The sequence below is a fragment of the Narcine bancroftii genome, chromosome 5 (assembly GCF_036971445.1).
Source record: "Narcine bancroftii isolate sNarBan1 chromosome 5, sNarBan1.hap1, whole genome shotgun sequence".
In the NCBI taxonomy this organism is placed as follows: domain Eukaryota; kingdom Metazoa; phylum Chordata; class Chondrichthyes; order Torpediniformes; family Narcinidae; genus Narcine; species Narcine bancroftii.
Window position 1 is genome coordinate 56,069,152 of NC_091473.1, and position 25,030 is coordinate 56,094,181.

The following is a 25,030-nucleotide window of genomic DNA, read 5'->3' on the forward strand; positions in this document are numbered from 1 at the left end:
GGAGAGCTCGCCATATAACACGATCTTGGGAAGGCGATGGTCCTCCATTCTGGAGACGTGACCCATCCAGCGCAGCTGGATCTTCAGCAGCGTGGACTCGATGCTGTCGACCTCTGCCATCTCGAGTACTTCGACGTTAGGGATGAAAGCGCTCCAATGGATGTTGAGGATGGAGCGGAGACAACGCTGGTGGAAGCGTTCTAGGAGCCGTAGGTGGTGCCGGTAGAGGACCCTTGATTTGGAGCCGAACAGGAGTGTGGGTATGACAACGGCTCTGTATACGCTTATCTTTGTGAGGTTTTTCAGTTGGTTGTTTTTCCAGACTCTTTTGTGTAGTCTTCCAAAGGCGCTATTTGCCTTGGCGAGTCTGTTGTCTATCTCATTGTCGATCCTTGCATCTGATGAAATGGTGCAGCCGAGATAGGTAAACTGGTTGACCGTTTTGAGTTTTGTGTGCCCGATGGAGATGTGGGGGGGCTGGTAGTCATGGTGGGGAGCTGGCTGATGGAGGACCTCAGTTTTCTTCAGGCTGACTTCCAGGCCAAACATTTTGGCAGTTTCCGCAAAGCAGGACGTCAAGCGCTGAAGAGCTGGCTCTGAATGGGCAACTAAAGCGGCATCGTCTGCAAAGAGTAGTTCACGGACAAGTTTCTCTTGTGTCTTGGTGTGAGCTTGCAGGCGCCTCAGATTGAAGAGACTGCCATCCGTGCGGTACCGGATGTAAACAGCGTCTTCATTGTTGGGGTCTTTCATGGCTTGGTTCAGCATCATGCTGAAGAAGATTGAAAAGAGGGTTGGTGCCAGAACACAGCCTTGCTTCACGCCATTGTTAATGCAGAAGGGTTCAGAGAGCTCATTGCTGTATCTGACCCGACCTTGTTGGTTTTCGTGCAGTTGGATAATCATGTTGAGGAACTTTGGGGGACATCCGATGCGCTCTAGTATTTGCCAAAGCCCTTTCCTGCTTACGGTGTCGAAGGCTTTGGTGAGGTCAACAAAGGTGATGTAGAGTCCTTTGTTTTGTTCTCTGCACTTTTCTTGGAGCTGTCTGAGGGCAAAGACCATGTCAGTAGTTCCTCTGTTTGCGCGAAAGCCGCACTGTGATTCTGGGAGAATATTCTCGGCGACACTAGGTATTATTCAATTTAGTAGAATCCTAGCGAAGATTTTGCCTGCAATGGAGAGCAACGTGATTCCCCTGTAGTTTGAGCAGTCTGATTTCTCGCCTTTGTTTTTGTACAGGGTGATGATGGTGGCATCACGAAGATCCTGAGGCAGTTTACCTTGGTCCCAACAAAGCTTGAAAAACTCATGCAGTTTGGCATGCAGAGTTTTGCCGCCAGCCTTCCAGACCTCTGGGGGGATTCCATCCATACCTGCTGCTTTGCCACTTTTCAGTTGTTCGATTGCCTTATATGTCTCATCCAGGGTGAGAACCTCATCCAGCTCTAGCCTTAGGGGCTGTTGAGGGAGCTGGAGCAGGGCGGAATCTTGGACTGAGCGGTTGGCACTGAAAAGAGATTGGAAATGTTCTGACCATCGGTTGAGGATGGAGATCTTGTCGCTGAGGAGGACTTTGCCGTCTGAGCTGCGCAGCGGGCTTTGGACTTGGGGTGAGGGGCCGTACACAGCCTTTAGAGCCTCGTAGAAACCCCTGAAGTCGCCAATGTCCGCGCTGAGCTGGGTTCGTTTGGCGAGGCTAGTCCACCACTCATTTTGGATCTCCCGGAGTTTGCGCTGAAGATGGCTGCATGCGCGATGGAAGGCTTGTTTCTTCTCTGGACAGGACGGCTTTGTAAGGTGAGCCTGGTGGGCAGCTCGCTTCTTTGCCAGCAGCTCCTGGATTTCCTGGCTGTTTTCGTCAAACCAGTCCTTGTTTTTCCTGGAGGAGAAGCCCAGTACCTCTTCAGTGGATTGCAGTATGGTAGTCTTCAACCTATCCCAGAGGGTTTCAGGGGACGGGTCCGTGAGGCGGGTTGCATCGTCGAGCTTTGCTTTGAGGTTTGCCTGGAAGTTTCCTCTCGCTTCGTCTGACTGCAGGTTTCCAACATTGAACCTCTTTCTGGGGGCTTTATTGTTCCTGGGCTTTGGCCCCGGAACTTTGGTTCCTCGGCCCCGGTCCGGGCAGTATGGATCGACCTAGGAGGGGAGGCAGGCCCCTCCAGCCCGGGTAAGAAACCTGCATAGGAGAAGGCCACTCCGATATAAAACCTACGACCCAAGGACCTCGCTGCCACGTCCCAGCTTGCTTGGCCACGGCACACGAACCATGGGTGTAAAGGGTGGTGCCAGTACTGCGCGCACTGCACTCCACCTAAAAGCTCCTTTGCGCAGGCCCGAGGACAGGTCCACGTCCTCCCCCTCCACGTCCTCCCCCTCCACGTCCTCCCCCTCAAAAGATGCTCACAAACTCAAGCTAGCATGCTGGAACATCAGAACCATGCTAGACAAGGCTGACAGCCACCGACCTGAACGTCGGTCTGCCCTCATTGCACATGAACTCCTCAGACTTGACATCGACATAGCCGCTCTCAGTGAAGTCCGCCTGGCAGATGTAGGCACCCTCCAAGAACGCGGCGCGGGCTACACACTCTACTGGTCTGGCAAGCCTTCGGATGAACGACGCCTATCTGGTGTAGGCTTCATGGTCAAGAGCTTCATTGCCTCCAAACTCGAAAACCTTCCGACAGGCCTCTCGGACCGAATCATGTCCATGCGACTCCCCCTTCAAAACAAGCGTCACATCACCCTCATCAGTGTCTATGCTCCAACCCTCCAGGCGGAACCAGCAGAAAAGGACAAGTTCTACACCGACCTGCGCAACCTCATCCAACGCATCCCTACAGCCGACAAGGTTGTCATCCTGGGCGACTTCAACGCTCGTGTCGGCAAAGACTCAGAAACCTGGCCAGGAATCCTGGGCAAGCATGGCGTCGGCAAGTGCAACGACAATGGGCGCCTCCTGTTGGAGCTCTGCGCAGAACAGCGGCTTGTCATTACAAACACCCTTTTTCAGCAGAGGGACAGCCTTAAGACCACCTGGATGCATCCCCGATCCAAACACTGGCACCTCCTGGACTACATCCTGGTGCGAGAAAGTGACAAACGAGATGTGCTCCACACCAGGGTCAAGCCTCGCGCGGAATGCCACACTGACCACCGGCTGGTTCGCTGCAAGCTCAACCTTCACTTCAAGCCAAAGCCCAGGAACAATAAAGAGGTTCAATTAGGGAAAAGTACAGCAGCATGAATGACGTTTAATATGATCATCACCATCAGGACTGTAACCGAGCAAGATAATATAAGATTCAGTGATGAGCACTTTGGCTCACCCATTTATACAGTACTCATCTTAAATTCTCAACAGTTCCCACCAAATTCACTGACACAATTAACAGTGACTAATCAACCCTCTCGTCTTTACATACCCAAACAAAGTCACTGGGAGAATGTGCAGACACCACACGGACAGTGTCACTTTCAAATTTCATTTTTGATGGAACATAATTTGATTTGTTTAGTGAAGGCAATCAAAGATTCCTTTAAGCCCCTGAGGAGATTTGCAGTGGATATCACTCAGGCCATTTTTTGTCTGAATGCCAAGGAGCAGAAGGACTGTGTGCACTTGAACATAACTTGAACACCGTGTTCCTGGAACACTCTGTGCCAAACTGATGTCTGAGTGTATCACAGTTGTTTGCAACCAATCTCCTTTGAAATAAAATTCTTGTACCAAATGATATTCAAATACTTGGTGCCTAATTACACTTGTGCTCCAAGTTGGGCAGACAACTCCAATTTTAACCATTGTCTAAGTTACTGAACAACTGCTAGTGTCTCCAGTTCCAATTGATTTTGCAGACGTAGAACATAGAACCAGGGCCCTTGGCCCATGATCCCTTCACTGAACACAATGGCAAATGTAACTAAATCTCTCCTGCCTACACGATCCATATCCCTTCATCCCTGCATATTCGCGTCTTTCTAATAGTCTCTTAAACTATGCTATCATGTATCTTTTCACCACTCTCCTTGGCAGCCCATTCTAGGTACCTTCCCCTCTGTATAAAGAAAAACTCATGCCATGTACAATTCCTTTAAACTTTCCCCCTCCCATCTTTAATGCAAGTCTTCTAATACTTCCATTCAACTGCTCATTATGATGACAGTGTCTGCACACTTCCCTATTTAACTTTTTTAGTACTTGATAGTTTTACCCTGGCTAAAAGATTCTGACAGTCAGCTATATTTATGCCTCATAATTGTATTAACTGTGCATGGAACATATAACAGATGCCAGACCATTAGACCCAACTGAACCATGCATAAGTTAATGTTCTACATGTAATTGTCAGCATTTATAAAGCCTTTGCCTCAGGCCCAGAGACCCAGGTTCAATCCTGAACTTGACTGCTGTCTGTATGGAACTTGCACGCTCTCCCTGTGACTGTATGAGGCTTTGGTTTCCTCTCACATTCCAAAGACGTGGAGCTCACTTGGTTAATTGGTTACTGTAAATTGTCCCTTGTATAGATGAGAGGTAGAATTTGGGGGGAGTTGACGAGAATGTGGGGGCAGAAGAAAGTGAAATTAATGTAATGTTTAATGGTTGCATAGACCCTGTTTCCATGCTATATCTATCTCTCCAGAACACTGTGACAACCCTCCCATCCTATAATCCTACCCACAAAGCATTTATTTCCTATTGCCTTTGTCTGCTTTTCTGCATTCATCTTAAATGTACCGGATCATTCACTCCCACCGCTCTGTGTGGGAATGATCCGTGGGGAAATTAAATTTCTGTTCCTTTCTTTCGTGACATCCTGTAATTCTAGTCCCCATATTGCTCTCTGCTGGAAGAGGCAATATCCCCTATGTGCTGTGTTGAAATAATTTTAAATATCATAATCACCTTTGTTTTCTAGATAAAGGTGCCTGATTCTGATACCGATTATTGTTCTTGTATATCTTCTTGGAACCTTTATTCATGTCAGAAAGGGGAGAGTTGATTCCATTCTTTTGTTAGCCTTCTTGAGTCATGAAAACATACAGCGCAGATAATGGCTCTTCAGCCCATCACATCGCTGCTCATCAATTGCTTATCTACATCTATTCTACATCCATTTTAAAAAATTCTTTCCTCCCCCTCCCCCCGTTCCCATCGGATTCTACTATAATAGGGGCAATTGACATAGCAAGTTAACCTTTTCATCAGCTCGTCCTTGAGACTTTGGAGGAGACTAGAGGACAGAGAGAAGAAACCCAGTGCGGTCAAAGGGAGGTAAACAAGAAATTCAGCAGATGCTGGAGTCTAGTGTCATACACAAAAATGCTGGAGAAACTTAGCAGGTAGCATATTCATAGCAAGCAAAAGGCAGTTGACGTTTCAAGCATGAGCCGGCTTCAGGCATGCCAACTGGATATATCTGAATGCAACATGATCTGCTGAGTTTCTTCAATGATTCTTTGTTTCGCAGTCACAGGGAGAATGTGCAAGTTTCACACAGACAGCACCCATTATCAGGATTGACCCAGGTCTCTGGTGTTGTCAGGTAGTGGTTCTATCTGTGCTGCTAGACATGAATGATAAGTGGCCAGTCCTGCTCCTGCTGTAAATACAGGTTACAATTGGGCATCACATTGAAAGTACTGTTGGTAAATTCAAAGGATAATAGTGTTCTGATAATGCTTACGTCTGGTCATCCACAAGGACAGAATGTTTATCATTGCAACCCATTTTTGGGTGATACGAGTTTGCTATACTGACACAGTTATCATCTTTCAGATGAGGTGTTAAGCTAGTTAGTCTCTCAGGTGGAAAGTTAACTTTATAAGCCCAGGGGAGTTGTCCCAATCAATGTTCATCACCTTGGTTATTGCGGAACTTGAGTCACTGTAAAGTACTGTACAACGAAATGTGCTGTGATGTTTCACAAATATATCGACCTCTATTTTCTTTCCTTGAACAGTTTAGAAGATTACTTGAATGTTAAAGGAATCGGTTAGCCTTTAAATCAGTGGTTCTCAACCTTTTTCTTTCCACTTGCATACCACTTTAAGTAATCCCTATGCCGTTGGTGCTCTGTGATTAGTAAGGGATTACTTAAGGTGGTACGTGAGTGGGAAGGGAAGGTTGAGAATCACTGCTCTAGATCCATTTGTTACTGAAATATTTGACTTGAGAAAAATTGTCATTGGCCCATTTTCTCTGGAGTTATGAAATCGCGCACCTAACAAGTCAATTAGGGACGATTAAAATAGCGGTTTTCAAACTTTTTCTTTCCACCAACATATCATCTTAAGCAATCCCTTACTAATCACAGAGCACCTATGACATGGGGAATACTTAGTGGTATGTGAGTGGAAAGAAACAGGTTGAGAACCACTGCATTAAATGCAAGAATGCAAAGAGAAATAAAAAGTTATGACTTCAGTGACCCTATATCAAACATCATTTGTCTAAAATGTTAACCTTCTCAATCCTTTCCACCAACTCCGCTCCACCGACATGCTACCTGACCTCTTCAGTATTTAATCATTCCCTGCTTTTATTTCACATTTACAGTATCTGCAGTTTGTTTTTTTTAATGAATATAGTGTCTCCTGGAACATAGACATGTTTTACACAGATGATGTGTGTTAACTTACTCTATTCTAGTGATCACACCACTATATGAAAACTGTACCCTTTGTTCATAGTAGCTGGGAAACCAAACCAACTCAGAGTAATCAAATAATGCTTATGGATGGCTCAGGTTTTGGTTGAGAAATGCTTGACTTTTCTTGAGAATTTTTCTGTTACGTGGACATTTCACAAGCATCTGGATTCGAACACTTTCTCTGGATGAAAGCCTCCTCTCCCACTTGGCTATTAAAGTCCTGAACTAAGCACTCAATGGTCAGGCAACATTTGTGGAAAGAGAAACAGAACATTTCAGGGTAAAGAATCTTCCTTTTTACATCGAACATCATGATTTTTTTGTGATTCTTTGAAATTGTGGACAAGTTGACTTTGGGCTAGACCTAGTCCAGAGTCAAGTAAAAAGTGTTAGAGAATGAGTCAGGAAGTGATGAGAGGCCTTTGGTACCTTCATTCTGTACTAACTCCTCTCTCTCTCTCTCTTTTCCCGTGTAATCTGTACTGTGATTTTTAACTGCTGTTCTAAGTATGGGTTGAGAGACTACTGTGACAATAAACGAGTTTTAACTTGATAAGCCAAAGTAAAATGAGCTGTTTTGCCCCTTATCAACATGCTTTGACTTCTTTTATTGGCATCGATTCTTGCATTGACAGCAATAATAAGGAAATAAGCCTGTTTGATCAAGTCTAGAACTTGCCTCAGGAAGGTTCATAAACAGGATCGAGTTCCCTGATAAATCAATGAATGTTCTTTCATTTTTTTTTGTGAAAATTTTATTTAAATTTCAGACATATTAATGTCCAAGTACAGAAATGCCCATTAATAATAATACGTAGTATTTTTCCCCCACCCTGATTCCTCCCACACCCTCCCCCAAAAATAATAAACCCAATAACGTAAAAAGAGTGAATTATTGAAAGAAAGAAAAGAGATAAAAATAAAGAAAAAGATATCTGATTACAAAAAAATGACAATAACTTCAATCAAATGTTGCCTTTAACATATTAAACATGTGTACATATATTCACCAAGGAGTTGAGAAGGTTTGAGGTTTAGGGAACACTTTCATTATATAATACCTATGAGATGTAAATATAGCACCAATTTTTTTTTAAAGTTGTCATATTTATTGCTCAAATTTTATGTAATTTTTTCAAGAGGTGTACAACAACACATTTCAGCATGCCATCTATCTATTCCCAAATTTGAATCCAATTTCCGTGAGACTGCTTTAGTTTTCCTTGCAGCTGCCAATGCAATTTTCACAAATTGCGTTTGATACTTATTAAGCTTTAATTTTGGCCTATTTTCAGAAAGATTACCTAGCAAGAAAATCATTGGATCTTAAGGAAATTTGACTTTTGTAACCTGTTCTAAAAATACTGCTAATTCTATCCAGAAAGGTGACAATTTTGAACATTACCATTATTTCATTGTTCTGAAGGCACAACCATCATGATTTGCAAAGGCAGCCACAAGTAGGCTTATTTCTGCAATTGTATACCTGGCCTCTAGGTTCAACTGGGGGAGGATCTGAGGAATAATGGCTGGAAATTTCTTCAAGGAGACCTCCTGCTCAACCACTGTTGAAGATCAGAAGAAGCCAGACGGCAGCTAAATGCACCAAGCTTGACTTTTAAATATGTTTTTATTATATTTCATAGAGACATGTTTTAAGAGTACATCAGCGAGGCTAGTTTTGAACCAATGGTTCACCAAGACAGGTGAAGTAGATTTTAGCATTGGATCAAGGGAAAGTCTTGTACAAATTTCAAAAGATTTTGCTTCATCTCTATGTCAGATTTGAGATACCAGCATCTGTTAGGGGCTGAGATTCTGATCCAATGTCCACTCCAGTCAAATTTGCATCTTCTCGAACTTAGAAGGAAATACTACCATGCCATGCAATTGTTATGTGTTTCATACACAGCTGAACATCTGTGGATATTTTTTTCAATTAAATGGATCACCAAATCCATGATTTTTACTGATGCTTAATTGGAGGACAGCATGAAGCTCTATGCAGAAGATGTATGCAGGCTCATTGAGATCCACTGTTGTCACTTAAAGCCAACTTTCCTTGGAGTCTGGAACTTTCCTCAGGAAGGTCAAGTTAAGGTGAAGGATTTTCCCTCCTCACTCTACTTTGCCCTGAGGCCTTCAACCTGCTACCAGCAATTACAGCCCTGACGAGGTCAAGGCACCAATGCTCCAACTTATCCCACCACAATAATTATTGCTATCCAATACAACCCTGCCCTAGCAGCCAATTGGATATCTCATGTCCTCCTGCTTCTGTTTCATATCAGAGATTAATCATTCTTACATTTGTATCTAAATGTTATTACTACCAGATGTACTCGTGTAATCGTTAATACCGTGTAACAGTTGACTTGTCCCCCCTTTTTTTTGGGCCCAAAAATAACCTGTTTTCATATGACCCATGTAAAATTCAACTTCCTCCCCTTTAATGGCCCCAACCATCCATCCATCTGAGCTCCTTACGCCCCAACCTAGGATCCTCGGCCCACCCGCCTACCCACCAGAGCTCTTGACGTCCCATACACAGACTCTCTCCTGGGCACCAGCCACCCATCCGATCTCCCACCACCCCAAACGAGAATTCACCACCCAGTCCCAGCCACCTAAGCTTCTGATGCCTTGAATGACACAGGTACTTACCGTGGTCAAAAGTATGACATGTGCAAAAGTCAATCCCCCCCCCTCCAAATTTGACCTATAAAATTCAACAATTACATGAGTATACAAGGTAATATGATTGATATTCAACCATCCATATACCAAATGGTATCTAGAGACACTAGGTTAACTACAGGTAGACCTTGACTTCAAACCTACGCAAGTTACATCCACCCATAAATATGACCAATTAAAAATAAATCTTTTTAAAAACTACTGTACAAGTATGTATTTAGTATTAAAAGTACAGATGTCCCCACTCCCATTGCCAGCCCAAGGTCCCCGTCCCCGTGGCAGCCTGAGTTCCCCGAGTTTCAACCAACTTGTTGGTCCCAATTATGGTCGTAAGTCCGAGACTACCTGTTCATAAAATATAAGGATAAAATTAGAAAAAAAGAAATTGGTGCAAGATACTGCACAGATTGGCACTCTTTCTGTAGATAACAAAATATGGAGGAGTTACCTGGTGTTGGTCTTTATAACTCTGACAAGGTTTCATAGGAAGGCTGAAAAAGATGTTTCATAAGTAATAGGAGTGTAGGAAATAATAGAGCTAATGAGTGACAACCAGCCAAGGCCAAAATGGATTTTAAAGGAAATAACTGATAACATTGATATTTCTGTAATCTTTCTACAATTATTTCTTTAGGTTTGAAAATGGTACATTTCATTTCTAAATTGGAAGAGTGAGAGAAGGAAAGTGAGAAATTTAGATCAAGTTCAAGTGTATTAGAATCTTCCTGTGCATGTACACTGTACAACTAGAAAAACAGCAATTTTCCAGGCCTTGGTGCACACATATTACACAACACATATTGATGATTTTACATATCTATATCTCTGTATATGTATAGACGTAGAAATATACAAACATGTATATGTGTGTGTGTTTGTTTGTATATCAGAATCAAGATTTATTGTCATGAACAAGTCATGAAATTTGGTGTTTTGTGGCAGCATCAAAGAGCAAATATTCATATTATAACCATCACTATATATAAAAAAAATAATAGAGCACAAAAAGTAAGGCAATGTGTTTGGTTCATTGATTATTCAGGAATCTGATGGCAGCGGGGAAGAAGCTGTCCTTGTGCCGTTGAGTGCTCGTCTTTTGGCTCCTGGACCTTTTCCCCAATGGTAGTCGAGTGAAGAGGGCACGGCTTGCGTGATGGGGGTCATTGAAAAGAGAGGCTGTTTTTTTAAGATACCGCCTCATGTGGATGTTTTCGATGGAGTGAACTCTGGTGTCTGTGATGTCGCAGGCTAAGTTAACAACCCTCTGAAGTTTATCCTTGTCCTGAGAGTTGGCGCCTCCATACCAGACAGTGATGCAACCATCCAGAATGTACACCTGTAGAAGTTGGTGATTCTTCGGTGACAAACCAAATCTCCTCAGACACCTCACAAAGTATAGCCCCTGGCGAGACTTCTTTGTGATTGCATCAACATGGAGGCTCTAGGACAAATCCTTGGAGATGTTGGCACTCAGGAATTTGAAGTTCTTGACCCTTTCCATTACTGAGCCATCGATGAGGACTGGATAGTGTTCCCCTGACTTCCTCCTGAAGTCCACAATCTCCTTAGTTTGCTAATGTTGAGCGCAAGACTGTTGTCATTACACTATTCAATGAACTGATCTATCTCTCTCTTGTATGTTCCTCATTGCCATTTGTGATTCTGATGACAATTGTGGTGTCATTGGCAAACTTGGAGATAGCATTGGAATTGTGCATGGTCACACAGACATGGGTGTATAATGAGTAGAGCAGTGGGCTAAGCACACATCCTTGGGGTACCCCTGTGTTGATAATCAGTGAAGAGGAGACCTTGTTTCTAATTTGTACTGACTGTGGTCTTCCGATGGGAAAGTCAAAGATCCAGTTGAAGAGGGGAACAGAGGCCCAGAGTTTGTAGCTTCTTAACCAGCACCGAGGGAATAATGGTATTGAAGGCTGAGCTGTAGTTGATGAAGACACCCGTTTATATACTGTTTTTGAGGTGATACAGAGCTGAGTGAAGAGCCAGAGATATTACATCTGCTGTGGAGCATTTGTGACAATAGGCAAATTGCAGTGGGTCCAGATCTTTACTTTGGGGGATTGTGTGTGTGTGTGTGTGTGTGTGTGTGTGTGTGTGTGTGTGTGTGTGTGTGTGTGTGTGTGTGTGTGTGTGTGTGTGTGTGTGTGTGTGTGTGTGTGTGTGTGTGTGTGTGTGTGTGTGTGTGTGTGATCGTGGAGCTACTTGCAAGGGGATGACCCTCTTCCCTCCTCCCCCCCAGTGAGTAGTACTGTTTCTATCACCAGCATTGGGGGGGTCAGAGGCCCTTCAATACCGCCCCCCCACCCTGCACGTTCCTTGGAAACACTACGGCCGGTCATCAAGACAGTCTCCTCCACGTGTGGGACTCCCTGTCGGGGCAATGGTTTCTAGTCGACACGGGGGGGTCAAAATCATCATCCTGCCCCCCTCAGCTTACAGCACCCACAGTGAAAATCTGGGCCCATCCCTGAGAGCAGTGAACAATTCCAATATAAGAACTTTTAGCACCCACACCACACCACACCATACCATCCCCAGCCCAACAGGTTGGTGAAGAGATCCCAGAGACACCCAAAGGTGGCCCTGGCTCAAGGGTCCGAATTGGACTGATGAACTACCATGGATCTGCCTGGGGATCCGTACCCCACCAAAGGAGGATTTCAACACCTTGGTGGCAAAAATGGTGTATGTCGCACCCCTCGTCTTCCCCAGGGAATTCCTGGCCACCGTCAGGGATGTGAATGAACCACCAGTGACAACCCTTGAGAGACTGAGGGATTGACTGGGCACACTGGCCCCGGCACAGGCCTCAATGATTGGCCATCCCAAAATGTTCATCTCCGGGGACCTGAAAACCTGCAAGTACATCTTCGTGCGGTGGGGAGCACACCGGCCATATGAAGGGCCCAACTGAGACATCAGACATAGTGGGACCACATCTATGCTCTATGCTGGATATTGGTGGCAAGGAAGGGACATTTACCATTGACCTCCTCAAACCAGCACATTTGGACACCAATCAACCGATCACTCCATCACATTCACGCTGTAAAGGCAGGCCCCCCAAAACCAGAGACAGCACTTGGCTTCCTGGCACACAAGATGGTGGTCGAACATGGTGATCCTGCAAGGACCATGTCAACTAAATGGTCTTTCTCCCCTGCACGGTGGGAAACGACGAGCACTGGCAGGAACACCGAACAATCGGCAGTCGGCAATCCTGTATCATTTCCACTGGAAGCGGCGGGACAACTAGGCCTATATAAAGAAGGGCAAACCACTCAGTAAACTAGTATCAACTGTACTTACAGTGTGTGGGTGTCTTGCTTTTTGTGCCCTGCTGTAGCACATGTTACATCATATGTGTATGTGTATCCATTATACATTTGCACATGTATTTCTATTTGTTTGTCTGTTCTCCATGCAAATCAATATGGGGCACTCTAGAAATTTCTAAGGAGGTTCGGTAGGGGAAGCATTTGATGCTAAATGTCATGACCACATTGAATTTAACCTTTAAATTGATATGAATTTCAAAAGTTTAAAAAAAAATTGAACTTTCACCAGGGACACCTCAATCAATGTACATTCCGAATTGGCCAAACCCAGTTCAATATGGGCCAAAAAAAACATTAGCAGGAGCTCTTCACAAGCCTGTAGAGTTAGACAAAGGAGAAGGCAAGAGACATCAGTCTCGCCTCACTATTCAGACATGAAAGGAGCAGGCAGTGGGAAACAGAACAGCAACACCAGGCCTGTCTCAGTGCTTAGGCCATTTCCTAGGGAAAGCTGGGGATGCTGCCAAACATACAGACACTATACACTGTGTGGTGGGTGGAAAGGGTCCTCTAAATCTTTGAGCCCCATTTTAGTCTCACTTCTGATAAATTTCATCAATAATGGAAAGGGAGATAACAGTGATCTCCTCAGTTGTTTTGATTATCCTCTTTATTGACTTCCTGTCTCATGCTTTGTAGATACTGTACCATAATGCACCCAGACAGGATGCTCTCAAATGTCCTACTGTAAAAGGTTGTAAAGATGGGGGCCTGTAACCTTGCCCTCCTCAACCTTCTTAGGAAGTGTAGGCACTGCTGCGCCTTCCTGGCTAATGAGGAGGTGTGGATTTATACGCACACCAAACAACGTTCTCTCCACAACATTTCACTTGTATCTCACAAAATTTAAAAAGTGTTTGTGCTTGAATTTCCATAGGTGAGGAACCAAGTGTTTGTCAATGGGGTTCATTTAGATGGTCAGTGTGGGTAGGGTGAGCACTAGTTCTTTTTTTCTCTCTGATCTATGACTCAGTGATTCTTTCACAGCTGTAGCCAAGAAAATGATGGAATGTTACACTGAAGAGATATTGATCGAACATCATGATCAATCCCTGTTGATAGTGATTACATTGTTTTAATGAAATATTGAGCAGGTATATGTTTGAGTGTTATTTAAATGTTCTTCCAGAAGCATTGCATGAAATCTCTCCAATGAGACTGCTGGTTAACACTGAGGCTTATGGAACTGAACACAATGATTAAACTGGTTAAGAATCTATCTAAATGACGGAAATTGAGAATAGGGAAATTGAACATGTACCAAAATTGAATTTATAGTTGGGCTTCAGCTATTCATGGCTTAGAAGATGGGAGAGAAAGCCACATATCCTCTTTGAAAATGAGGGTCATTAGCCAGATAGTAACATGAAAGCACAATGCAGGACCTTCGGCCCTTAATGTTCTTGTATATTCCGACTGGGGGAAAATAAATAAGCCATTCCTACTTCTATTTTTCTTTCATCAATGAGTCTCTCTAAGACTTTCTTAAATGCACCTAATGTTTCAGCCTCCACCACCCCCTCTGGTAGGGCATTCAATGCACCCATAACTCTCTCTGTAAAAAAAAACTTGCCCCTGATGTCTCCCCTGAATTTTCCTCCCTTCAGTTTGTGTAGATGTCCTCTGGTGTTTACTACTCCCACCCTGGTATGCCTCTCAATCTTGTAGACCTCTATTAAGTCCCCTCTTACCCTTCTTTGCTCCAAAGAGAAAAGCCATAGCTCTGCTAACTTTGCCTTATAAGACATTTTCCAATCTGGGCAACATTCTGGTAAATCTCCTCTGCACCCTCTCCATAGCTTCTAATAAAGTATAACGAGTGGAGCACTGCCACTCATTGAGTGCCATTGAGAACCTTATTTCAATCCTGACTTCCAATACAGAGTTTGCACGTCCTCCTTGTGACATATGGATTGGGAGTTCAATAAGTTAGTGTAAATTGTTTGAAGGTGATGAGGATGTGGAGAATTTATTTTTTCAAATTGAACCAATGTTCTTTTGGCTTGGCTTCGCGGACGAAGATTTATGGAGGGGGTAAAAGTCCACGTCAGCTGCAGGCTCGTTTGTGGCTGACAAGTCCGATGCGGGACAGGCAGACACAGTTGCAGCGGCTGCAGGGGAAAATTGGTTGGTTGGGGTTGGGTGTTTGGTTTTTCCTCCTTTGCCTTTTGTCAGTGAGGTGGGCTCTGCGGTCTTCTTCAAAGGAGGTTGCTGCCCGCCAAACTGTGAGGCGCCAAGATGCACGGTTTGAGGCGATATCAGCCCACTGGCGGTGGTCAATGTGGCAGGCACCAAGAGATTTCTTTAGGCAGTCCTTGTACCTCTTCTTTGGTGCACCTCTGTCACGGTGGCCAGTGGAGAGCTCGCCATATAACACGATCTTGGGAAGGCGATGGTCCTCCATTCTGGAGACGTGACCCACCCAGCGCAGCTGGATCTTCAGCAGCGTGGACTCGATGCTGTCGACCTCTGCCATCTCGAGTACTTCGACGTTAGGGATGAAAGCGCTCCAATGGATGTTGAGGATGGAGCGGAGACAACGCTGGTGGAAGCGTTCTAGGAGCCGTAGGTGATGCCGGTAGAGGACCCATGATTCACCAAAGTTCCTCAACACGATTATCCAACTGCACGAAAACCAACAAGGTTGGGTCAGATACAGCAATGAGCTCTCTGAACCCTTCTCCATTAACGATGGCGTGAAGCAAGGCTGTGTTCTCGCACCAACCCTCTTTTCAATCTTCTTCAGCATGATGCTGAACCAAGCCATGAAAGACCCCAACAATGAAGACGCTGTTTACATCCGGTACCGCACGGATGGCAGTCTCTTCAATCTGAGGCGCCTGCACGCTCACACCAAGACATAAGAGAAACTTGTCCGTGAACTACTCTTTGCAGACGATGCCGCTTTAGTTGCCCATTCAGAGCCAGCTCTTCAGCGCTTGACGTCCTGCTTTGCGGAAACTGCCAAAATGTTTGGCCTGGAAGTCAGCCTGAAGAAAACTGAGGTCCTCCATCAGCCAGCTCCCCACCATGACTACCAGCCCCCCCACATCTCCATCGGACACACAAAACTCAAAACGGTCAACCAGTTTACCTATCTCGGCTGCACCATTTCATCAGATGCAAGGATCGACAATGAGATAGACAACAGACTCGCCAAGGCAAATAGTGCCTTTGGAAGACTACACAAAAGAGTCTGGAAAAACAACCAACTGAAAAACCTCACAAAGATAAGCGTATACAGAGCCGTTGTCATACCCACACTCCTGTTTGGCTCCGGATTAGTGTAAATGGGTGGTTAACAGTTAGGACGGGTTGAGAGTTGTGCTTCCATGGTGTCAGTCCTCCATGAATTAAAAAAAGGCGCAATTGATAGAAGTGTAGTAAAACAAAAATTGTTAGGGCGACATGGTTAACGTAGTGGTTAATGCAATGCTAATACAGTGCCAATGGCTTGGGTTCGAATCCAGTGCTATCTGTAAGGAATTTGTACATTCTCCCCATGTCTGCACAGGCTTCCTTCAGGTGCTCCAGTTTCCTCCCACCCTCCAAAATGTATGGAAGTTGTAGATTAATTTGCATATTTGGGGGGGGTGGCATGGGCTCTTGTGCCAGAAGGCGCTGTTGTACGTCGAAATTTAAAAATAAAAATTGAACAGCTGGGCAAATAGGGAAAACTGTGGCAATTAGACTTCTACAACTGGGATGTTTTCAACCTAAAAAGGATAGAATGGAGTATTTTTTTAAACTATGAAAAGCTGGAAGCCTTGGAAGTCCAAAGGGAGTTAAGGTCCATGTATGACGAGCTTAGACATATCCTGCACAAGCTCACAGATTAATAAAAATGGGATTCAAGCCTTAATACATATCTACACAGCTAAAACACTGGGATCTAGAAAGTGCCTCGCACCTGGAAAGGAATGTTAAATCAGTGCCTTCAAGGTAATTATTTTGTTTTGAGTACTTGGCACAGGAAACCTCTAAGGAAAACGAAACATTGGACCATGTGATATTGAGGGTGGTGGCGCGTAATGAGGTCTAGTAACTAGCTGTGGGGTGACAGTAGAAAAGTGGGGGATCAGCATATTTGTGGGAAGTGGGGGAATGGGATGGCTCCAGGGTGGGATAGAAATTTCTGTGCATCAGAAGGCCTCAGTGAGATCTACCTTTAAGCGATCTGTGGAATCAGTTTCCAGGGCTTGCCGAGCAGGTTACTTCGAGTCTTGCTGCAATTCATAGACATTGCACAAGTTAGCTTTTGCACAACTTATGTATGCAAATATAAGCCATGGAATTTGAGAAGGAGGTGTGTTACCTACTCCGGCACACTACATGATATAGCAGAGAAAAAAAAGCACATACTTGGCTCAACTCACTTTGCAATTCTATTACTATCTGGCACAGAGTGTTTGAGCCAGCATTAATAAGCAATGATTTTCCTGAGTAACAAGGCAGGCTGGAGGAACTGAGTGGCCTAGTCCTGCTCCTATTTTCTTGTGTTCTTCTGTGTGCCTGCTTTCTCAGTCCTTTTCCTCTTCTACGCTTCTCATTTCAAATACAGTTGTTCAAATAATTGGTCATATCCGTCACCTTTCAGCTGAGACAAATGGACTTTTGGGGATAAGGAAAAGTGGAATTGAAATCACGGTCAAACAGCCACAATCTTACTGAAGAGATGGACAGGCTTGAATGGACCGAATGTCCTTTCCTTGCTCTTAATTGACAAGTTCTTGTGTTTAAAAAAAAAATGGATTGATGTACTTGGAAGAACAGGAAAAACAAAGCTTTTTAGTGCATCTTGATGCCATATGAACAGTTCAATTCAATAGTGAATTAGATTACAAAGCACAAAATTAACACCAGGCAGGACATTCAGTCAAGATGCAGCGAGTTAATATTAAGGTGGAACAGTTGGCATGGTGGTTAGCACAACACTGTTACAACTCCAGCGATTGGGACCAGGGTTCAAAACCCCTGCTATCTGTCAGGAGTGTGTGTGTGTCTCCCCGTGTCTGCGTGGGTTTTCTGGCGACTCTGATTTCCTCCCTCCATTCAAAACATACTAGGGTACAGGTTAGTTGAGCGTAAATTGGGCAGCACGGACTCGTGGGCCAAAATGGCCTGTTACCATGTGCTGTATGTCTAAATTTTAAAAAATAAAATTAAATAAATTTCCTGGAAGTCTCTGGATACAAGGTCAATCACATTACACCAGTGATGAAGGCAGAAAGAAAAGTAGAGCTATGTTTAAAAAGGAAAGGGAGAGTGACTGAGACAGCAGATGGCCAATGAGCTTTTCCAGCAGAGGACTGGATACTGTTGGGAACATCACTAAACTGGAAGGACTCAATGAGCTAAGCAGCATCCATGCAGAGACATGACCATTCTGCTCCATGGATGCCTCCTTACTTGGTGATTCCCTCCAGCTCCTTCGTGTTCACTTGAGATTACAGCAACTGCAGTTTGACTGTTTGGGAACATATCTGGAATCCTGAAAGGATTGATGGGTTTGTGAACACTTTTCTCCTTATCCCCTCTCCTCATTCCTCCACATGTAGTCCCAACTAAATGCATGCCTGCAATTTTGAAGGATGTGCTTTTTTTCCCCATGCAGTCAGTGAGCTGCAGAAATACAGCCACTTACTGATGCTAATCACTTATTTGGACTTGGTGAACCTTTGGACAACAATAATTTTGGTTTCTTCCTCCCGCCTTGTCCCATCCTTGTGTCCTTCTTGTTCTTGGGTCCACCTCAGATTTTAAGATTTTGTGGCTGTGTATTCTTTTAACTTATAACCATTGTGGTTGACTAACCAGACTGAAAAGAGAAGCTGAATTCCAGCACTGACAATTTCTTGTGTCTCTGTGAAAATCAACTACTGTCTTTTCCTTCCATTTCTGCCCTCCTAAAGACAGCATCTTGTTTGCACAAGGTATGCTCTTGGGATTGATTTGGCAATTTCACTGTTAATCTAAGATTTGTATTCAGATACCATGGTATATTTAAAATTGCAATATGAGGATCATGAACGACCACCCTCCACTACACGTCAATAACTCTATAGAGGAGAGAGTGGGGAGTAACTAGTTCCTTGGAGTTCACTTAACTAGTGACATGGTGGACATACAATATCTCTTCACTCATCAAAAAGGTGCAAGAGCAACTGCAGTTCCTGAGAAGACTAAAGCAGGCAAGGCAAGCAGCCAGCATTCTGTCAACCTTCTATAGGAGTTCTATCGAGAGTGCCCTGCACCACAGTGTGGAATGGTTGCTGCAGAGAAATGAATCTGAGGTCAATCCACAGGATCATGAGAGGCATGGAGGATCATTGACATCTCCCTCACCCCCATTGGTGTGATCTACTGGGATCGTTGTCTGAAGGGGGCGCACAAAACCATTGAGGACCCCTTCCACCCCATACTCGGCATCTTTCATCTGTGCTCCCGTTAGGAAAAAGATCCAGGAATATCTGAGCCAGCACCACCAGGGTGATGAACAGTGAGCAATGAGAATATTTATCTGTAAATATGAATTATTTTCCTCAATATGTATTATTTGTCTGTATGTGTTGCGTGTCTGCGTATTTTGCACCAAGGACTGGAAAACGCAGTTTCATCAGATTGTACTATGCAATCAGATGAGAATAAACTTGACTTGTATTGGCAACAGATGTCTGGGATGGTTGGAAGCATGGTGGAGAATAGCTCCACCTTGTGGTACTTCTTGAATATATCACTGCACCAGGGTCAACAGAACAAGAAATAGATGCAGAAGTTGCGCCATTCAAACGTTCAATTCCTGCTCTGCAATCCATTATGCATTATAGTTAATTTATTACCTATTACACCCTGTCATAGTTACCTGTCCTAGCAGAGCTAGATGCTGCATTTACCATCACCAATGTCAGAAAAACAGTCCACTGCATGAAAAATAACAAATCACCTGGAATCAATGGTATCCCCTCTGAGATCTTGAAGCTTGGCGGCGAACCGCTCGTCTCCGAGCTCACAACACTATTCAAAATCTGATGGCTCCACCACTGCATCCCCAAAGATCTGCAGGATGCGAACATTGTGACCCTTTAAATAACAAAGGTGACTGCCAAGACAGCAACTACCATGGCATCTCACTGCTCAGCCTTGAGGGCAAGATACTCTGTCGTGCAATCCTCCCCCACCTGCAAACCATCGCCAACAGAATACTGCTTGAAAGGCAATATGGCTTTCAACCATCTCTATCATCTATCGATATGGTCTTCACGTTCCGCCAACTGCAAGAGAGATGCATCAAACAACGCAAACCCCTCTATGTGTGCTTCATTGATCTCACCAAGGCCTTTGACTATGTTAGTCATTCAGGCCTATTCCATGACTTAAAATGTCTTGGCTGCCCTGACACACTACTGTCCATCATCGTCCAGTTCCACAACAACATACATGCCACTGTCCAATTTGATGGCTCGAGATCAGAAGAGTTCCCAATCTGTTGCAGCATATATCAGGGCTAGATACTCGCTCCAGTTCGGTTTGGCATTTTCTTCTCTGCTCTTCCGCACCGTGCCTTTCCAGTGGCTTCAGGCCACACAAGGAGCTCCGGAAAACTTTTTAATCTGTCATGTCTCCGGGCCAAGACCAAAATCAAAAGAGTTATGATTCGAGAACTGCTCTATGCAGATGATGCTGCCTTCGTGGCTCACTCCCACCCAGAGCTGCAAGCATTGTGCGATGCATTTGCATCTGCCTACACTGAATTTGGTCTGAAAAATCAGCCTGGGCAAGATGGGCGTCTTTAACCAACAAACCCACGACACTCCATCAATTACCATCAATGGATCAGTGCTCGCCAATGTAGAAATATTCTCCTACTTAGGCTCCACCATGACAACAATGAACTCACTCGACACAGAACTGGACACACATCTGAGAAAAGCATCCACTACCTTTGGACGTCTCCGTGCCCGCGTGTGGGATAACTGCCACCTCTCCACCAAGTAGAAGATTCGAGTCCACGAGGCCTACGTGCTGAATACTCTTCAGTTGTGAATCCTGGGTCACATACAGAAAGCAAGAACACTGCCTTAACACTGCTGCCTCAGATCCATCCTAGGCTACTCATGGTGTGACAGAGTCACAAACATCTAAGTCCTAGAGAAGACTGGAAGTACGGACCTCTACTCCATCATCTGTGCTCGCCGCATGCGGTAGTCTAGCCACATTGTCCGTAAGGAGGACGGCCGATTGCCCAAAGATGTCCTCTACAGTGGGCTACCAGATGCTCCCCGCCCTGTTGGCCGCCCATGTCTTCGCTACAAAGACGTAATCAAGCACGAACTCCAGTCATTCCATGTCAACCATGCTAACTGGGAGGGCCTCGCAAAAAATTGCATGGTGTTCTGCAATTCTCAGTGGCACATCACAATGTGCCCACAACTACAAAAAGTTCTATGAGGGCAGAAGAGCTACAAGGCACCTTGTTCATCTTCGCTCACGAAGGGATGGGCCATGATGATGTTGATGATGATCTCAGAGCCACTATCCTGCACTAACCTTATGGTTCCCATAATATCTACAACTTTATAGATGAAAGAAGTCTGCTCTGAATTGAGCTGACTTCAATGAGATTAACATTCCTTCTCTACTGTGGTGAAATAAACCTATCAGTGATCATTGATGATGTTCTTGCAACTTTAAATAGTGTTACTTCTAATTCATCAATAACTTCCGTTTGTGTAGCCCCAAAACACAGCATAAACCTTCTCAAGGAGTTATATCAAACAAAATAGTTTTGAGTCTGAGCACCATACTGCTATAATGGAGCCATAACCATCAGCTTGGGCAAAGAATTAGATTACAAGGAGCAGCTAAAAGAAGAAAGTGATAAAGGTGTTGACGGAGGAAAGAGTAATGTTGAGGGACTGGACAGGAAGAAGCCATGACAACCTCTGTTGGAACAAATGCATTCAGGGTTTCTCATAGAACAAAGATTAAGGGAGATTAAAGAGCAAAGGAGGTAATAAAGATATGGCCAGGACATTCAACAATTTGAAAAGAATGACGAGAATTTAAAAGTAATTGAGGCCAACATGAAAGAGAGCAGGAGACCCAGTTTGTACATTCTCCTCTTGTTTTCATGGGCTTTCCCCAGGTGCTCCAGTTTCCTCCCATCTTCCAAAACGTACGATGTTGTAGGTTAATTTGGGTGTAATTGGGTGGCATGGGTTTAAATGGCCAGAATTGGCTTCTACTGTGCTCTAAATAAAATTTTAAAAAATAAATTTAGATGGGTGAATAGGAGGAAGGACATGAGCCTTCACCTTGGAGCGAGGAAAAAGGAAGGCAAGTATCAATGTAGTTGCATGTAATGGTAACAAAGCCATGGACGGAACATGGACATATAGAGAGGATTATGAGGAAGGGAGGGTTTTTTTGGTAGGTATATATGGATTGGCACAACATTGTGGGCTGAACGGCCTATACTGTACTGTAATGTTCTGTCCTAAATGAGACTGTGTTAATGTGCAATGAGCTTTGACTTGTCTGAGGTGCAAGTAACCAGACACTGACACAGCACATCTGCCCTACTGCTTTATCCTCCAAGAAGAAGATGGTGAAAAACAAAGATTCTTCTGTTTGACAATCTGACAAAATAAATGTAAGCCATTTTCCATGAGGAACAAATGTGCTGATGAGACAGTAATAATGAATTTAACTCATTGGGATTCCCATAATTTCACTGGTGGCCATTAACCCATGCTGTCACCTAATTTATGTCATTGTTTCTTTTCTCAGAATGGAGGCCTGCAGTGAGCTTAGCTGTTGTCAACTGTGCAAATATGAAGAACACAGACCTGTGTCGGATGCTCAGTGTAATATCCTATCCTACAATAAGGGTACGTTGCTGGATTAGTCATTTATGTGTGTCATTATTAATGAAAACTACCAATAGAAAATATGCTTCTGTCAGCATCATGGCAATTATTAGTTTGGATCCAAATGTTCTTCAATTAAATTGAACTTGCTGACAATGGCCCACAAGCCCAATGCAAGATATCAAGATTCATTTATTGTCAGGTAATAAAAACAGTTCAATATTGCACAGAATTTGCCTTCATCTGCCGACAAATTTAAGGCAGACAAATTTGCTATCGTCTGAAGTGCCTCTTATAGTCAGGGAATGAGAATCAAAAGAAAGTCCCTCAGAGTCACTGAGTGTCCATGGATTCGTCTCCAGTGCTGCCGCAGCCCCCAGAGCCATAGAATCCAGTCCAAACCATCAGCAGCCTGAGCTCCAGATCTGAACCTCCAACATGACCTCAGCACCCTCTTACCTCCCAGTTCTGATACATTGTACCCCTTCAGCCAGTCTTGAGCCAGTCTCCAGCAGTCTGCTGCCTGGTGTGAATCCCTTGACCGTAGTCACCGGCAGCCCACGGCCTGCGCAGGTTCCTTGTCTCCAATTACCAATAGCCCACCATCTGTGTGTTTCCTCAATCGCAGAACCCCACCATGGTCACAGTCCTATGGGGTGACCCCTCTGCTATTCCTTCTCATTCATGAGGTGATCTCCCTGTTTTCTAGTACCCCTTACCAGACATCCGCTTCCCCGGAATCTGCAACCCCTTGTGGCTGCTGCCAATCATAGGCATCACCATCCTGGGCGCAGACCCCGCGGTTGCAGAATTTTTAAATAAATCCACCATCGGCTCCATTAACAGGCCATTTAAAGCTTGTACAGAGCCAACAGCAGTCGGACTTGGTGGTTCGACCTGCGGGAGCGCTGTGTCTATGCTCCCTGTTCTCCGAAAGTCAGCACCTGCGGCAGTGCTGCTGCTACAGGGGCTCAGGCAGTGCCGCCATTTGTACTCATTATACAATAAATGAGTACTCATTATTCAATAAATGGTGCTAAATTATTGTACATTTTCATTCAAGTTGTTTTAATTTAGGGCTCCCCCTTGACATTCTTCTATTCCACTAATAGAGGGGACCTGAGCTGATGTCTCTAGTCTGATCTGACATGTTCAGTTGACTGACAATTTCTACCCATGGATGCTGTCTAACCCATAGAATTCCTCCAGCAAGTCTGTCTGCTCAAGATTCCAGCACGGCAGCTTTTCTGTGAGGATTGCTCACCTGCAGCACTTTCAGGAGTTCATATATTAAAAAAAAGTGTGCATAGAAGGGACTCTATTACTGCTGACGATCAAAGCTGTAATGTGGTGCCCACACCCTTCCATCTCCACCTCCTGATGTGCCAACAAAAGATTTTTCAAATATGCAAACATGTGCTTCGCACACTTGTAAAGGGCTCAGTGTGCAATACAGAGCGTCTATATCAGTGATCTGGATGATAATGTGGTAAATTGGATGACACTAAGATTGAAGGCATTGTGGACAGCAAGGAAGGCTTTCAAAGCTTGGAGAGGGATCTGAACCAACTGGAAAAATGGGACAGAAAATGCCAGATGGAATTTAATGCAGTCAAGTGTGAGGTGTTTCATTTTGGAAGGACAAACCAAGGTAGGACATACACAGTAAATGGTAGGGCACTGGGGAGTGTGGTGGAACAAAAGGGTCTGGGAAAACAGAGACATAATTCCCTGAAGGTGGCATCACTGGTAGACAGGTTTGTAAAGAAAGCTTTTGGCATCTTGGCCTTCATAAATTTAAGTATCGAGTATAGGATTTGGGATGTTTTGGTGAGGTTGTATAAGACATTGGTGGGCCAAATTTGGAGTATTATATGTAGTTCTAGTCACCTAACTATAGGAAGGATATCAGTAAGATTGGAAGAGAGCAGAGAAGATTTACAAGGATGTTGACGGGTCTTCAAGAGTTGAGTTACAAGGAAAGATTAAACAGGTTAGGACTTTATTCCTAGGAGCGTAGAAGAATGAGAGGAAATTTGATAGAGGTTCACAAAATTATGAGGGGTATAGACAGAGTAAATATGAGTAGGCTCCTTCCACAGATTAGGAGAGATAAATATGAGAGGACATGGTTTTAGGGTTAAAGGGGAAAGGTTTAGAGGGAACATTTTCACTCTGAGTGGTGGGAGTGTGGAATAAGCTGACATCTGATGTGGTAAATAGGGTACACTCTTAAGTTTTAAGAATAAATTGGATAGATACATGGATGGGAGAGGACTGGAGGGATATGGACTAGGTGCAGGTCAATGGGACCAGCGGAATAACATTTTGGCGCAATCTAGAAGGGCCATATGACTTGTTTTCTGTTTTCTACAAGCATACTGGGAAAAACTCAGCAGGTCATGCAGCATCCATAGGAAGCAAAGGGCAACCAACATTTTGG

General features: G+C 44.3%; 1 protein-coding gene across 1 annotated transcript in view; it reads left to right on the top strand.

The window, feature by feature from the left end:
- Nucleotides 1-25,030, top strand: part of qsox1 (quiescin Q6 sulfhydryl oxidase 1) — a 151,318-nt gene that overhangs the window by 32,021 nt on the left and 94,267 nt on the right. Inside the window, exon 2 of the mRNA XM_069937480.1 lies at nucleotides 22,508-22,608. Within this exon, the coding sequence (XP_069793581.1) occupies nucleotides 22,508-22,608 (101 nt within the window). The remainder of the gene's footprint in view (nucleotides 1-22,507; nucleotides 22,609-25,030) is intronic.